General features: G+C 42.5%; 1 protein-coding gene and 1 pseudogene across 1 annotated transcript in view; one reads left to right on the forward strand and one right to left on the reverse strand.

Annotated features, from left to right (window-relative positions):
* Positions 1–2,908, reverse strand: part of SMYD3 (SET and MYND domain containing 3) — a 711,719-nt gene extending 708,811 nt beyond the window's left edge. The window contains exon 1 of the mRNA XM_036829018.1: positions 2,674–2,908. Within this exon, the coding sequence (XP_036684913.1) occupies positions 2,674–2,837 (164 nt within the window). The 5' untranslated portion in view covers positions 2,838–2,908. The remainder of the gene's footprint in view (positions 1–2,673) is intronic.
* Positions 2,909–3,433: 525 nt separating this feature from the next.
* Positions 3,434–4,308, forward strand: LOC118881892 (annotated as a pseudogene).
* The last annotated feature ends 13,951 nt before the right edge of the window (positions 4,309–18,259 follow it).

Raw genomic sequence — 18,259 nt, forward strand, 5'->3', positions numbered from 1 at the left:
TGCATAAGACAACGCACCAAAGTTTGATTTCTCTAACACTATCCTCAGGCTGTAGTGATTCCCAACTAAGCACTTCAGAAACACAACAACCACTGAAGCAGAAGTGTTCAACAGAGCTCCTACTACTAGGAGCACTAGTTCAGCACTTGTGAACTATGTCCTAGCAATCCAAAACTAAGTGCAAATATTTTGTGTGTGTAAAGTACTAATAAACAAGTGTTAGTCCAGTATAAAAATATCCATTTGTTTGTTTTAGTTTGTTTTGTTTGGATCCTTGGCATTTACTGATATTACCTTTCCTATGTTTATGTTTGCTGATTTCCCCATTATAATATGAATATGGTGGGAAGTAGAACCTGCCTCCTTTCTTAAAAGCCGAGAAGGCCAAATACTCACCTTCTCAACTTCCCTTGTAGCTAGGATGCAGGCAGTGACCCAAGCTCAACCAATCCAAGACACCCACTGAGAACTTTGAATCAGGAGCTAATATCCGGAGTTCCCTGGTTGCCTAGTGGTTAGGATTCCGGGCTTTTACTGCCACGGCCTAGGTTCAGTCCCTGGTCGGGGAACTGAGATCCAGCAAGCCTTGCGGCACAGCCAAAAAATTAAATAAAAAAAAAAAAAAAGAAAGAAAAAGCTAATATCACAAAGAAGCATGGTTGAGCTGGCAACTTTCCAGCAATAACCAGTTTCCCAAGCAGCAGTGGCGGCGGCAGTGGTGGCAAGAATAGCAGCAGCAGTAGGGTCCAGTGTCATAGTGCTGGCGATACATGCTGCAGAAGCCAGTATTACCAGGCAGCATAAGAAGGAACGTACTCTCCAGGTCCCAACCCCATCTACTTCTGAAGTGCAATTCTGACTGTGGAACTCCCTTGGTTCCTGCCCATTTTCAGAGCTGGGTTTCCTCTAGACTTTAAAAGGATGCTGAGAACTCCCCAAAACTCTTTCATGAAATTCCTTTTTTTGTTTAAATCGTTACAGTTCTTGTTAATAAGAAAAATAAGTGATAGCAGTAATGGAACTGTATGGTAAATCAAGAAGTATGCCACATACAAAGGGCTGGGTTTGTGCAGTCTATTTGGAAAATGGACAATTCCATGTTCCATGTGAACTCAAGTTCAGCTCTGATAATTCAATTAATAATTTGTCATCGTGTATTCATTCCAAAACTTTTCTATTCCAACTACTAAATAACTTGGCAGTCTGGTTTTATCTGCAAGATGATCCACATCTTCATCAATTAATGTTATAAGACTTAAGAAAATGCAAGTTCTCTGTTCTGGACTACATTCAAACTCTAGAAACACCTCCAAAGGATTTAACAGGATGAACATCCCAGCTTTCTCTCTAATTTGCTTGAATGAGAATCAAAGGTCTATAACTTCCAATGTTGAAGCCTTCAGCATTTCATTCCTTGAAAGGAATGAATTGTTTTCAACCATACAGTTTACAAAAGCTTCAAGGTGTTCTCTCCTCAATGAATTTTTTTTGTTGTTGCTGTTATCATTACTTCAGGAAGCAACAAATACAATTAAGTAACTTTAAAATACGAAATTAAATAAATTCCTCTATTATGAACCAAATAAGGACATAGTACTACTAATGGTCAAGCTACTGATTTGAGCTTTGCACTTACCCCCTCACCTCCATCCACCCCAATCCCAGACTAATAGGTCTGGAAGAGCAGTCATGGAAAAAAATCATCCCGGCCATCTCAAACAGAGCTCTTCTCCTTGACATATAATAGGAGCTCAAGAACAATTGTTGCTTGAATACAATTCCTATGACTATGCATACATATTACACATTTCCATAAATTGCTCTCCCATAGCACTTTACATTGACCCAGTGCTTACAGGCTTATAAAACACTTTCACATGAATTCTTGCATCTAGATAGGTGGTTAAGAGTTAGACCTGCCTGCACAGTCATTAAATGCAAAGCACACCATGGAACCTCAGTAACTTATGCTTCTACAGCACAGTACTGCATCTCTATTTCAACCCTTCAGATACACTGTAATTAATTATCTCGCTCACTTATCTGCTCCTTAAGGATTCTTAAGGACGTCCCGTTCATCTTTGTATCCCCAGGCCAAAAAAACCTGGACCACTGGAAGTGCTCCGTGAACACCAAGATTCTTCCGCGTCCTGCGAGCCCCGCACTTTCTTGGCGAGGCCTCGGCTGTCAGCCTGACTTACACCATCCGTGCTCCCACTCACCCCCACCTCCGCCAACTGTGATTTCCACAACGGCACCAATGAAGCTTATCGCCCGAGACACAGACTTTTTTGTTCCTCAGCAAAACTACCCACAGCCCAACGTTTCCCCTTAAGTCTGCCCACCGGCTCTCTCCAGTTACTACGACGGCGGGGTGGGGTGGTAGCGGGTCCAGCTCTGACCGGCAGAGCTGCAGGGGCTGCGCCTGGGGTCCCTCCAACCCCCGCCGCGGCAGCCCAGGGGACGGCCAAGCGGAGTCTGTCAGCTGCGAGGCGCCCCCGGGAGCCGCGCATCTGGGGAAGTGCGGGGCTGGGCATCTTGGCAGCACCGCCGAGACCTTGTGCAGCCACGGCCAGGGGGAGTCCCGGGGAGGGCTGCCCCCCCCCCCGCCACGCCCTCAGCACCCCGGACCCCGCACTGCTCTGGACTCAGGTGGGCGAGGGAGGTACGTACCCGAGGAGGCAGCGGTCGCAGACGACACCACGACTCCCCTTGCACACCGTGTACGCCAAAGGATCCGAGCGGAAAAGCAGCTCTCCGGGGCGCAGCGGCGCCAACGCGCGCAGCCCGTTTCCCCTGTCGGCGGTGCTGAACTTTTCCACCTTCGACGGCTCCATCCTCGCAGAGCTCCCGCAGCTGAGGCGTCCGCCGCGTTTCGCAGCTGGCGTCTCGCGGGCTGCCGGGAGCCGGGCGCCTGCGCCTTGCGCTCACGTACCCCGAGGGGCGGGGCGGGCGCGGCGGAGCCTCTGAGCATGCCCAGATGGAGTCTCGAGGTTGGTCCCGCTGGCCGGGGTGAGGGCGTTGCTGGCCTTCCCACCTGCTCCCCCGGCCTTTCGGACCCGAGGCGGCTCCGCGAGGAGAGGCGGTGTTTCTCCCCTCCTTCATTTTATTACGATAATTTTAATGCAGACGAGAAGTTGAGAGCACAGTGCAGTGAACACCTGTATACCCTCCACCTAGATCAAACAGTTCTTACCATTTTGCGGTTTCTGCTCATTTTCTCCCAGTATGTTTGTACGCATGTGTGTATGTACGTGTGTGTGTTTATAAAAGTTGTTGAACCACTTGAAAGTAAGTTGTTGTGTTGAACCATTTGAAAGTTGCAGACGTCATAACGTTTCATAACTAATACTTTACATCATGACATGTCATAAATACTGTAGCATGCATTTCCACAGAATAAGAACAATATGCTATGCAACTACAACGGACAGGGACTGGACGCCGGAGCGGCGGCGCCATGAAGTCCCTCCCCCGCCTGCTGCTGCTTCTCCTGCTGCAGTTCCCCGCCAGCCTCTTGCTCCGAGGAGATCCTGGTGGCTCACTGGCAGCGGCTCGACATCTTACAGAAGATGAAGAAACAGTGGAAGATTCTGTAAATGAAGATGAAGACGATGAAGCAGTGGTGGAAGATGATGAACCCACCTATTTGGCCGAAGATAAAGAGGAAGAAGATGTATCTGGTGAACCTGAAGCTTCACCGAGTGCAGATACAACCATCCTGTTTGTGAAAGGAGGGTTTCCAGCAGATAACATTGTGAAGTTCCTGGTAGGCTTTACAGACCAGATTTTATTGTTGAATCTCTAGACACCTCATTCCGTTATCTTCAGGAGTACCAGTGTTACATCCAGAATTTCACAGCTCTTCCTCTGAACACTGTAATGCCGCCCCAGAGACAGGCAGTTTTTGAGTACTCCTTCATTCCTGCAGAGCCCATGGGTGGAAGGCCCTTTGGTCTGGTCATCAATCTGAACTACAAAGATTTGAAAGGCAACATTTTCCAAGATGCTTGTCTTCTATCAAACAGTTACAATTATTGAGACAGAAGATGGGTTAGACGGAGAAACAATCTTTGTGTATATGTTCCTTACTGGTCTTGGGCTCTTTGTTGTTGTTGGCCTTTATCAGCTCCTAGAATCTAGAAAGCACAAGAGACCCATACAGAGGTAGAGATGGGTAGGTCAAGTCAGAATGATGTTGACATGAGCTGGATTCCTCAGGAAACTTTGAATCAAATCAATAAAGCTTCACCAAGAATGTTGCCCAGGAAACAGGCACATCAGTGCAACAGTTCGGTCTTTACTTAACCTGCACTAGTGTTTTTCAACATGATGGGAATTAGTGCAGAGAAGCCCTATCACCATAGAAAGCAACTACTACTTATGTGTGGACTGAGCAATCAGAGTCAATAATATTGCTGAAAATCCACTGCATTTATTTTTCTAAAGTAACAAATCTGGGGACTTCCCTGGGGATCCAGTGGTTAAGACTCTGCACTTCCACTGCAGGGGACACAGGTTCCATCCCTCCTCGGGGAACTAAGATCCTGTATGTCACATGGTGCATCCAAAAAATAAATAAATAAATAAAGTAACAAATTTGAAGTTTTTTAAACCATTAAAATCTATGTGTGTGCATGTGAGCAGTTGGTCTTACCAGAATCATAGTTAACTACCTGAAGCATGCCTTTAGAATACTAAATATAATGCTATTGTCTCTTCCTTTTGGATGTTTTCTGACATTTTCCCCCAAAACTCAATATTTGCCCAATATGATTATAGACGTCCTGCCTTGGACTGTTTTTAAAGAAAACAATGTTTTTTTCTTAGAATAGCTCAAATCCCAATTGATGGCACACCTTCGCATGTTGTTGCTGTTTTACAACTAGTATTCTAAAAGCACAAGCAGGACTAGCTGCTTTTTAGCAATAGAAGTGGTTTAGTATTTTGCTGCTGTTTACTATAATGTGCACCTTCAGAAACCTTCCCAAATGAGTTCAAGGAATTTGGGGATCTCTAGCACCAAAATTGGGAAACATGAAAATTCTGGGTTTGATATATAAAGCCAACTTCTCTCTTTTAAAAAGAAATGGGCCTCCCTGGTGGTGCAGTGGTTAAGAATCCGCCTGCCAACGCAGGGAACACGGGTTCGAGCCCTGGTCTGGGAAGATCCCACATGCCGCGGAGCAACTAAGCCCATGTGCCACAACTACTGAGCCTGCACTCTGGAGCCCATGAGCCACAACTACTGAGCCCAAACACCTAGAGCCCGTGCTCTGTAACAAGAGAAGCCACTGCAATGAGAAGCCCGCTCACTGCAATGAGGACCCAACACAGCCAAAAATAAATAAATAAATAAATATTTCAAATAAAACAAAGGGAGGGAGGGAAGATGTAGGGAGGGATGGGGGGAAGCAAGGGAAAATGGTACGTTTGTGGGAAGTGAGTTGTCCATTGTCCTATTTCTGACCCAAGAGATAGCTCTAGAATGATTTTAGACCACTCTTTTTTTTAAAAATAGATCTTTATTGGAGTATAATTGCTTCACAATACTGTGTTAGTTTCTGCTGTACACCATATGCATACATATGTCCCCATATCCCCTCCCTCTTGAGCCTCCCTCCCAGACTCCCTATCCCACCCCTCTAGGTGGTCACAAAGCACCGAGCTGATCTCCCTGTGCTATGCTGCTGCTTCCCACTAGCTAACTATTTTACATTCGGTAGTGTATATATGTCCATGCCACTCTCACTTCGCCCCAGCTTCCCCCTCCCACCCCGTGTCCTCAGGTCCATTCTCTGTGTCTAAGGTACATTTCTCTTATAATTAGTGATGTTGAGCATTGAGCATCTTTTCATGTGCCTCTTGGCCATCTGTGTGTCTTCCTTAGTGAAATGTCTATTTAGGTCTTCTACCTATTTTTTAACTGGATTGTTTGTTTTTTTGATATTGAGCTCCATGAGCTCTTTGTATATTTTGGAGATTAATCCTTTGCCTGTTTTTTCATTTGCAAATGTTTTCTCCCATTCTGAGGGTTGTATTTTTGTCTTGTTTATGGTTTCCTTTGCTGTGCAAAAGATTTTAAGTCCCATTTCTTTATTTTTGTTTTTATTTCCGTTACTCTAGTATTTTGTTTTTTAAGAGATCATTTTTCTCTCCTTAATAGAAGCATCTTGCTTTAGAAAAGTTGCCTTGGTCTACAGACTATGCCAAATTCCAACTAATCCTAATCTGTTAAAGAGTTGGATAATTGTTAATGGCTAACCAATTGCTTTTTATCTAATCTTTGGGGTATTTTGGTTGTTGATTTTTTTTAAGTTAATCTGAAGAACTCCAAAATTTTAAGCACTTAAGATCTCAGAACTAAAATTAATTGGACTTCATAAAATTCCTCTTAGTTACCCTTGCCCTAGGTAGTAAATTAAATTTGGCATTATTGTCAGATTGGATAAGTAGTACAGTAAAGTAGTATGAACAAATAAGAGGCTTTTCCCCTCTGTCTTTAAGCCATATTCTCCCACATATATTTTGTAAGGAAGTGGTAAACGAAGAAATTTTTAATAAATTTTAAAAATATTTATTTATTTACTTGTTTGCATTGGGTCTTAGTTGTGATGTGCCAGCCCTCTAGTTGTGGCACTCGGGCTCCAGAGCACACAGGCTCAGTAGTTGCAATGCACGGGCTTGGTTGCCCTGTGGCATGTGAGATCTTAGTTCCCTGACCAAGGATCAAACCCCTGTCCCCTGCATTGAGAAGGCAGATTCTTAACCACTGGACCACCAGGGAAGTCCCAGTAAATGAAATTTTAGTAGCTGTTTAGTTCCTGATCTGTCTTCATTATATTGAACTGACCCCTCTTTATTATAATCCCCACCTGCACCCATGCCCACACAAAAAACAAGAAAACAGAACACAAATGAAAAACCTTTCCAAGTTGCTTAAGTATTTAAACATCTGAGCCAAAGCTGATGACAATAAAACAAGTTACTGTATAGCTGTTAATCACTTTGCAAGTAGGACTAAGGACTAAGGTGTCAAATTAACTATATTGGCAATGCTGAGCTATAAACTTTCTATACATGTAAAAAAAAAAAAACTACAATACTATCCATCTAAGAAAATTACTCTATAATAACAAGAAAAAAACATATTCACTTTAAGAATGGCTTTGGTAACTTTTTCTTAAAAAGCCGGGATTGCATTTTCTTTTTCATGACATTGACTCTTTCAAGATTCAAGCTGGGGCTTCCCTGGTGGCACAGTGGTTGAGAATCTGCCTGCCAATGCAGGGGACACGAGTTCAAGCCCTGGTCTGGGAAGATCCCACATGCCGCAGAGCAACTGGGCCCGTGAGCCACAATTGCTGAGCCTGCGCGTCTGGAGCCTGTGCTCTGCAACGGGAGAGGCCGCGATGATGAGAGGTCCGTGCACCGTGATGAAGAGTGGCCCCCACTTGCCACAACTAGAAAGGGCCCTCACACAGAAACGAAGACCCAACACAGCCATAAATAAATAAATAAATAAAAATTAAACTTTAAAAAAGATTCCAAGCTAACAGCCACTATGGAGAACAGTATGGAAGTTCCTTAAAAAACTAAAAATAGAATTACCGTATGACCCAGCAATCCCACTACTGGGCATATACCCAGAGGAAAACCACAATTCAAAAAGACACATGCACCCCAATGTTCATTGCAGCACTATTTGCAATAGCCAGGTCATGGAAGCAACCTAAATGTCCATCGACAGACAAATGGATAAAGAAGATGTGGTACATATATACAATAGACTATTACTCAACCATAAAAAGGAACGAAATTGGGTCATTTGTAGAGACGTGGATGGATCTAGAGACTGTCATACAGAGTGAAGTAAGTCAGAAAGAGAAAAACAAATATCGCATATTAACGCATATATGTGGAACCTAGAAAAATAGTACAGATGAACTGGTTTGCAGGGCAGAAATTGAGATACAGAAGTAGAGAACAAACGTATGGACACCAAGGTGGGGGAAGCAGCGGTGGGTGGGAGTGGTGGTGTGATGAATTGGGAGATTGAGATTGACATGTATACACTGATGTGTATAAAATGCATGACTAATAAGAACCTGGTGCATAAAAAAATAAAATAAAATAAAATTCAAAATTCAAAAAAAGAAAGATTCCAAGCTAGGATTCTTGTTAAAATGTTCAACATTCTGTATTTGCCTATTGTTTTCTCCTAGTGCCATTTCACTTGTTCCGCTATTCCCTGTATTTCCTGTAAACTTCAGACTAGATCTAGATGTTAGAAACTAAAGGTCTGATTTGATTCAAGTTAAGTGTTTTTTAGTAAAAACACACTACAAATTATATATTGTTCCCTTCTTATTGCATCACATCATATCAGAGTGTGCGTAATATCAGGTTGTCCACTATTAATAAAACTAAGTTTGATCACTTGGTAAAAGAGGCGGCTGCTAAAACTCTTCATTGTAAAGGTACATTTTACCTTTGCAATTGGTAAGTAATCTATGTGGTGATATTCCTGCACTGTAAGAATAGCCTGACTTTCACAACCTGGAGAGGCAAACTTTTGGCACTTCCTGAAATAATCTAGAAGTGGCTGTGCTGTAGTGGAAAGAGCAGTGAGTGAGGATTTCAAAGACATGGATTTGAGTCCTAGTTCTGCTGTGTGACCTTCAGCAAAATTTCCAAGCCTGTTTATTAACTTTATAATGAAGATAATACCTTACAAAGTGATGAGAATAAATCCTATGAAAGTATTCTGAAAAATCTTTAATTCACCTTACAAATGTAAGGAATCATTATTCTGAGTTAAAGCTTTTACATCTGTAAGTATAGGATAATGCCTGAGCACTCACCAGCACTACTAGTATAATCATCTCATAACACTGCTTAGCATTAAGAATGATACATCGAAGGAACTCAGAAACCGTTTCCTGAACAAAATACCACGTCCTAAGGAGTTCCAGAGAACCAGGGGCTAATTCTACCATAGAATATTCCCAATTACTAGAGCATGTGAAAAGAGTTCTCCAGGGGAACATTAGGCTGGGCTCCATACTCAGAGACGGGATGACCTACTCTTTCCTATTCTGGGATGTGGTTCCAGCTACCCGGACATGATCCCATTTTCTCTAATGTATGTCTTGTTCCCAAGACCCAGAAAGTCAACTGCCCCAGATCTTAGAGGAATGTGCCATTCCTTCAGTCTAACTTTCTCCTAGTCTGTGCATATATATGTTTCTCATTTCCCACTGGTTGGAACTTGGATGCAGGGCTAGTGGTGAGCCATTACCCACCATAAACAAAAAGGCAATATCCCAGAAAACGATGGAATGAGAAAGGAAGAGCCCTACACCCCTGACTGTTCACCTGGTTGTACATTTCCATAGGAGAGACAGCTTGGTTAAATAACCCTTATTTTGGTCTGTGTTAAAGAAACAAAACCAATGTCATCATCTTTAGCCTCTTTTGTACCTAAAGTGTAATACCTGGGCTCTGCCCATCTGGCCTTCCCACTGCAGAGTTATGGAGGCCTTGGGGAGCTCTGGCTGCTAGCAACTACTTTGAAGTGCACCAAAAATAAGATGGATTAATGGATAAATAAAGAAATGGGTAAATATATAGATATGTAGAAAAGCCAGTATAGTACAGTAAGTCCCCCACATATGAACGAGTTCTGTTCCAAGAGCACGTTCGTAAGTCCAATTTGTTCGTTAAGTCCAAAAAGCTAGCCTAGGTACCCAACTAACACAATCAGCTATACAGTACTGTACTGTAATAGGTTTATAAAACTTTTCACACAAATAGTACATAAAAAACAAACACAAAAAATAAAGGAAACATTTTTAATCTTACAGTACAGTGCCTTGAAAAGTAGAGTAGTACAGTACAACAGCTGGCATACAGGGGCTGGCTGCAAGTGAAAAGGCAAGAAGAGTTACTGACTGGAGGAGGGAGAGGAGGTGGGAGATGGTAGAGATGAAGGATCGTCAGCAATAGGAGACGAGGGCAAGCTGCAATTTCACTCATGCCTGATGTTGATGGCACAGGTTCTGGTTCCTTGCTGGATTCAATTCTATCTACGCTCTTGAAAAAATGATCCAGTGATGTCTGGGTAGTAGCTCTTTTTTCTCATCATAGAGGACACGGTAGAACTGGATTGCATTCTGAACTGCTGCAAACTTCGTGTACCTTTCTACGTTTGGGTCCTGTGCCTCAAAAACTAACAGTGCCTCCTCAGATAAAGAAAATCCCCTTGCCATTTCCTGCGTCCTGAATCTCATCAGTTCTTCAGTTACTTCTTCCTCTTGTCTCTCTTCGTCCTTTCTGTGGGCCTCCAATTCCATCAGGTCTTCATTAGTAAGCTCCTCGTGTTGCACAGCAAGGAGTTCAATGAAGTCGTCCTCTTGCAGATCTAGCTCCAGCTTCTCACTGAGGGTCACTAAGTTGCTGAAGACCTCTTTGGACTCCTCATTCACCTTCTCAAATCCATAAAAATTGTGAACAAACTTTGGGCAAAGGTTCTTCCAAACCCCATTTATGGTGACAGCCGTAACCTCACTTCAAACAATGTCAATGTTTTTTATGGCCTCGTAGATGTTACAGTCCTTCCAAAATTGTCGCAAGGTTGCTCCTGATTCATCACTCACCTTTACTGTCTGACAAAAAGTGTGACTTAAATAATATTTCCTTGGACTTGAGGACATGAGGAGGGGGAAGGGTAAGCTGGGACGAAGTGAGACAGTAGCATGGACATATATACACTACCAAATGTAGAATGGATGGCTGGTGGGCGGCAGCCTCATGGCACGGGGAGATCAGCTCGGTGCTTTGTGACTGCCTAGAGGGGTGGGATAGGAAGGATGGGAGGGAGACGCAAGAGGGAGGAGATATGGGGATATGTGTATATGTATAGCTGACTCACTTTGTTATAAAGCAGAAACTAACACACCATTGTGGGGCAGTTGTACTCCAATAAAGATGTTAAAAAAAAAAAAACCCAAGGTCAGCAGAAAAAAAATTTTTTTAATAAATAATTTTTTTTCTTTAATCGATCTTTATTGGAGTATAATTGCTTCACAATACTGTGTTAGTTTCTGTTGCACAACAAAGCGAATCAGCCACGTGCATACACTATAACTCCCTGTTCCATAGGTTGGATGAGCAACATAGTATTCAGTGGCAGGTGCACTACTTTGATGTTGGGATTAAAGCTGCACGAGAATGCAGCGTGGCCCAGAGCACTGTCCAGCAGCAAAAGAATGTTGAATGGGACATCCTTCTCCAAGCAATATTTCTCTACCTCCAGGATAAAGTGGTGGAAAAACCAGTCCTGGAATATAGCCTGTGTAACCCAAGCTTTGGGTAACTCTTCCACACAACAGGAAGAGAGCCTTTGGCTATGTTTTTAAGGGCTCTTGGGTCCTCTGAATGATAAACTAAGAGAGGCTTCAGCTTCATATCGCCAAAAGCATTGCCACCAAACAACAGAGTTAGTCTAACCTTTGCTGCTTTATAGCCTGATATCAACTTTTCCTCCTTACTGATGTAACTTCGGTCTGGCATCCTCTTCCAGTATGGTCCTGTCTCATCCACATTAAAAACCTGTTCAGGTAAATACGTGCCTTCATCAACAGTTTCTCGAAGCGTTTCAGGAAATTCCTGGGCAGCTACCATATCCGCACTTGCTGCCTCACCACTTACTTTTACATTGTGAAGGTTGGCTCTAGCCTTGAACCCATGAAATCAGCCATGGCTGGCATTAAAAGATGCACCCTCTGATTCTTTGCTGTGTTTCTTCTTTAAGTCTTCATACAGGCTTTTAGCTTTCCCTTGGATCAACATTAAGCTGAGCAGGACTCAACACTGATGCTGATCCTGCATCCACACGCTGAGAAGTTTCTCCATCTCCTCCATCACTTTTCCATGCTTCTCCGATATTATTGTCGACATCATCGGCACACCAGACTTCCATGTTCCATGATCTTGTCCTTGTTCTTTAGAATTGTGCTCTATCACAGTTAATAACAACATATGTTACTTTTTCTGGATTTTTTGTTGTTTGTATTTATCAGCTTTTAAAAATTTATATTTTTGTTATTTTTTTTCTTATTCCAAATATTCCCTTTTGTACTTATATTTGTTTTTTAAAATTTTTTATTTTATTTTATTTTAATTTATTTTTGGTTGCATTGGGTCTTCGTTGCTGCACGCGGGCTTTCTCTAGTTGCGGCAAGCGGGGGCTACTCTTCGTTGTGGTGCACGGGCTTCTCACTGCGGTGGCTTCTCTTGTTGTGGAGCACAAGCTCTAGGTGCACGGGCTTCAGTAGTTGTGGCACGTGGGCTCAGTAGCTGTGGCTCGCAGGCTCTAGAACGCAGGCACAGTAGTTGTGGCACACGGGCTTAGTTGCTCCGTGGCATGTGGGATCTTCCTGGAGCAGGGCTTGAATCCGTGTCCCCTGCATTGGCAGGTGGATTCTTAACCACTGCGTCACCAGGGAAGTCCCCCTATATTTGTTTTGTTTTGTTTTAATATTTATTTATTTATTTATCTGTGCCGGGTTTTAGTCGCGGCTAGCAGGATCTCCATTGCTGCGTGTGGGATCTTCGTTGCAGCATGCGGGATCTTTTATATAGTAGCGGCATGAGAACTCATAGTTGCAGTATGCGAACTCATAGTTGTGGCATGTGGGATCTAGTTCCCTGAGCAGGGATTGAACCTGGGCCCCCTGAATTGGGAGTGTGGAGGCTTAGCCACTGGACCATCAGGGAAGTCCCTCCTTTTGTACTTACATTTGTATTCATTGTTTTGTATCCTTTTTCTTAAAAGAGATACCATTACCCAAAAGAACTGAAAGCAGGGACTCCAAGAGATACTTGCACACCAATGTTCACAGCATTACTCACAATAATAGTCAAAAGGTAGAAACAACCCAAGTGTCCATCTACAGATGAATGGATAAATAAAATGTAGTATATACATACAATGGAATATTATTCAACCTTTAAAAGGAATGAAATTTGATTATGTTACAATGTGAATGAACCTTGAAAACATTATGCTAAGTGAAATAAGCCAGACACAAAACAACAAGTACTGTATGATTCCACTTATATAGGGTCCCTGGAATAGATATGTTCATAGAGACAAAAGTTATGGGCCAGGGGAGAGGGGGGAATGGAAAATTAGTTTAATGGGTTATAGAGTTTCTATTTGGGATGATGAAAAAGTTCTGAAAATATATAATGGTGATGGTAGCACAACAATGTGAATGTACTTAATGCCAGGGAATTGAACACTTAAAACGGTTAAAATGGCATATATATATTCTTACCATTTTATTTATTCCACAGTTTTAAAAGGGGCCTCCCTAAAGTTGTTTAAGCCTTAGGCCCACAAACTTGGATCTGTTCCTACCAATGGAATAAACAATTCCATAATAACACAAATATAACATTCTAAAATGAGAATCACATATTCAGTAACAGAAGGGTTAAGGGTTTTTTTTTTTCCTCTTAATAAACGAGATTCATCAAACTATTGGAAAATGGGAAGTTCTGCTTTTCAGAAATCCTAAATGATAAATCACAAACATCAGATTCCAGATTTTCTATACAAAGACCACTCAGAAACTAAAGATGGCTGACTCATACTATTCTTTAAAGTTGCCTAGGAGGGGGCTTCCCTAGTGGCACAGTGGTTAAGAATCCACCTGCCAATGCAGAGGACATGGGTTCAAGCTCTGGTCTGGGAAGATCCCACATGCCGAGAAGCAACTAAGCCTATGCGCCACAACTACTGAGCCTGCGCTCTAGAGCCTGCGAGCCACAACTACTGAGCCCGTGAGCTACAACTACTGAAGCCTGAGCGCCTAGAGCCCGTGCTCTGCAACAAGAGAAGTCACAGCAATGAGGAACCCACGCGCTGCAACGAAGAACAGCCCCCGCTCACCACAGCTAGAGAAGGCCCACACGCAGCCACGAAGACCCAACGCAGCCAAAAAAACCCAAAAATAAATAAATAAAATAAATAAATTTTTAAAAATGCTGGTAGATATATATTAAAAAAAAAAAGTTACCTAGGAGGGACCACATTATGGCTTAGACATATTACAGAAACAGAAGTCCAGAATCCCTAGGCACTCATTCCTATCCTGCACTCAACAAATTCTTGCGGAAGTTTCTTTTGTATGAAAACAGTAAAAGAAAAAGTTTATTTTAAAGAGAACTGGAGGATGTTATGAGAGTTTCATGATATGTAGTAGAGATTTCTATACCGTAAATAATAAGGAAATCCTGGAGCTGACCTTTTTTCTCAAAGTTTTGGAGAAATCTTCTTTGGAGAAGATTTGATGTTTCCAATAAAAATCCTTACTAATGTGCTTTACAATTAGCTTTCACCAGGAATCTAAGTTGAAATTCAAAAATATACTCTACTTGTTCCATTACTTTCATATCCTCATTTTAAATGAGCAGATAAAAACCAAGAAGAGCATAGAATGCTGTGCCTTATTCCCCATAAACCCAAACTGAAAGTTTAACACACTATTAGCAAGAGGTAAATTAAGTAGTAGTTATAATTTTTTTTTTTCTTTTGGCTGTGCAGCGAGGCATGTGGGATCTTAGTTCCCCGACCAGGGATCAGGATCGTATATGCGCCCACTGCGGTGGAAGCGCAGAGTCTTAACCACTGGACCACCAGGGAAATCCCTTATAAATGTTTAATACAGAATTACCCAGCAGTTTTCATAATAAACTGAATGAACATTTAACCAAGAATTACTGGATTATTTTTAAAGTCTATTACATATCTCATCAGGTAACTAGAATTCCTCTTTCAAGCCTCAGAATGGTGCAAATAATATACTCACAGGTCATGGAATTAAAGAAACCCTTCCTTTTATACTAATCCAAAGGTCCACACTTGTGGCTTGGAGGTCACCAGCCACAGTCATCACTTTAGGAGCATGCTAATTTTTAGTAGTTAAACTCAGAAGAGTCCCTGTATTAATGTAGAAATGGGATGTTATTGATGAGTGTTATTAAGATAGTATTTATATTAGGACCCTGGATTAAAAGTGACAGAATTCCATCCCAAACTAGTTTAAACAAAAAAGGAAATTGATTGGCTTCAGGCATTTGCTTGGCTTTGGACACGTGCATGGCTTCGGGTATGGCTGAAGTCAGGGGTTCAAATGTTATCAGAATGTTGTCTCCCTATTTCCATGTTTTCTCTATGTTGACTTCATTCTCTAGAAGGTTTTCCTTATGTGGTGCACAAAGGAGAAATTTTCTTCCCTATAGGAGATACACTTTGGACAACACACTGTCAGATAATTACACAGAATATCACAGACAAGAAGGCCACATAGTTAAACCCTTCTGTTTTGCATGTGCAAAATCAAGACCCGGATAAGTAACCTGCTAAATGCCATTCTACAATTTAGTGATACAAGAACAAATGGTAATATTCCACAGTAACAAAGAACATTTTTTTTTACCCTACTAATGTAGAGCATACATGTTTTGGTCCCAATCACTTTCTGAATTTATGCTGACTGCATTCTTATATATTCTAGAGAAAAACATCTATTTTCTTTATAAATTTATTCATTTTATTTATTTATTTTTGGCTGCATTGGGTCTTCGCTGCTGCACAGGCTTTCTCCAGTTGCGGCGGGCGGGGGCCACCCCTCCGTTGTGGTGTGCAGGCTTCTCATTGCGGTGGCCCCCCTTGTTGTGGAGCACGGGCCCCAGGCGCGCAGGCCTTAGTAGTTGTGGCACATGGGCTTCAGTAGTTGGGGTGCATGGGCTCTAAAGCAGAGCGCAGGCCCAGTAGTTGTGGCGTGCAGGCCCAGCTGCTCCATGGCACGTGGGATCCTCCTGGACCAGGGCTTGAACCCATGTCCCCTGCATTGGCAGGCGGACTCCCAACCACTGCGCCACCAGGGAAGCCCCAAAACATCTATTTTCTTATCAATATTTCTTATCTACCAATATTCCAAAAACGGACACACAAAAACTTTCTAAATACCACTGAAAGGGTCTCCTGTTGTAATAACTCAAGTTCTTAGCTCTCCTAGCAATCTTAGAACCAACATGATCTTACCTGCACACTCTGGAGCCGGTGTGCCACAACTAGAGAACCTGTGAACCACAACAAAAGATCTCCACATGCTGCAACAAAGATCTCATGTGCTGCAACAAAGATCCCACGTGCCGCAACTAAGAACCAACGCAGCCTAATAAATAAATAAATGTTTTCTTTAAAACGAGTTGAGGACTTCCCTGGTGGCACAGTGGTTGAGAATCCGCCTGCCAGTGCAGGGGACACAGGTTCGATCCCCGGTGCAGGAAGATCACCGCAATGAGAAGCCTGCACGCAACGGAGTGGTGGCCCCCGCCTGCTGCAACTGGAGAAAGCCCGTGCAGCAGTGAAGACCCAACGCAGGCTCAGTACTTGCAGCGTGAAGGCTTAGTTGCCCCGCGGCACGTGGGATCTTGGTTCCCCGACCAGGGATCAAACCCACATCCCCTGCATTGGAAGGCGGATTCTTAAGCACTGGACCACCAGGGAAGTCCCCATACTCGACCCTTTATCTAGGCTAAGAGCAAAATGTGGTTCTCTCGTATTTTGATCCCATTCCTTTTCTTAAGAACATCAGTTAATCCTTCTGAGCTATATTTAATATGTCTTTCTCAGCTGACTTCATTCTTGTAACCTAGTAACATGTTTAAATGTCTCATCTTAAAAAAAATAAATTAAGAAATATAGGAACCCATCTCCCAGCTCTGAATTCTCTTTTTTCTTGCCCTACACAGCCAAGGTTATTACAAATCATACACTCCCACCATCAGGGTTCTGCCTCCACCCCCTATTTGAAAGTGGCCTGACCTAGTGATTGCTAATGATATTGGCTGTAAATTTTTAGTTAACTTAATTGGCCTTTCCAGAGGCTTCGGTTCCTATTGACGCCTCTGGGTTTTTACTGTGTAACAAGGCTACCTTTAATTCCAAATTCTTGGGGCACCTGACTGCTACCATGAGCATCTACCCCCACATACTAAGCTTCATTAATTACTCATATCTTTTAGTGAACACACAACTGTAAATTCCTTTTTTTTAAATTCTAGTTTTTTGAATGCAGAATGAAGAGCACAGAGGTCTCTGGCTACCTATATATGAGGGAGTGGGGGAAGATAATGCATTACACCAACACTTATAACTACCACCGTCAGCTTCTACACTAAACCCTTTTTCGTAAATGATTTACTCCTGACAAGAACCCTAATAGATGCCACTATTACCCATTAGGAAACCAAGGCCTTAGAAGAATCTATGGTGAAATAAATGTTTTAGAAAGTTAATATAGCAGTAATAAACAAGATGGATTGGAAGATGAGAGAGAGGTAGTTAAGAAGTTCCAGGAGAAATTTAGGCCTAAGGCATAGGATTGAGAAGACAGAATGACATTATAAAGATTAGGTAGATTATGTAATGGCAGGATAGGAATTACAAGAGAAAAAAGCATTCAGGGCTTCCCTGGTGGCACAGTGGTTAAGAATCCGCCTGCCAATGCAGGGGACACGGGTTTGAGCCCTGGTCCAGAAGGATCCCACGTGCCGTGGAGCAGCTGGGCCTGTGCGCCACAACTACTGAGCCTGCGCTCTAGAGCCCGTGAGCCACAACTACTGAAGCCTGTGGGCCTGGAGCCCGTGCTCCGCAACAAGAGAAGCCACCGCAATGAGAAGCCAGCAGACAGGAACAAAGAGCAGCCCCCGCTTGATGCAACTAGAGAAAGCCCCCGCGCAGCAACGAAGACCCAACACGGCTAAAAAAAATTAAAAAAAAAAAAAGGATTCAGAGTTTCTAGCTGGACTGAATTGTGAACCAAGGACAATAGTAGGGAAGTCGGGAAGAACTGGTTTGGCTAAGTGTTATTAAAAACACACACCTTACAAAGAGTTACTTACTAATAATATGCCTTAGGTATTATGAAGTGTTATAACAGCAAAGAAATCTAACAGAGGAGATTAGATGTCTCAGGTAAAATCTAGTAGCTTCTTCAAAGAGCTAAGAAAATAAATATTCTTAATTCCATTTAGGTTCATGTAAAGGTCTAACTTCAGATGAACTTTCTTGATGGAACAAAAATGCACGAGAGTTTTGAATAACATAGACTGAATTACTCACTGAAAGTACACTGACTATAAGTGACGGAATTTAAAGTGAATAAGTTAGGGTCAATTT

The sequence above is a fragment of the Balaenoptera musculus genome, chromosome 1 (assembly GCF_009873245.2).
Source record: "Balaenoptera musculus isolate JJ_BM4_2016_0621 chromosome 1, mBalMus1.pri.v3, whole genome shotgun sequence".
Lineage (NCBI taxonomy): Eukaryota > Metazoa > Chordata > Mammalia > Artiodactyla > Balaenopteridae > Balaenoptera > Balaenoptera musculus.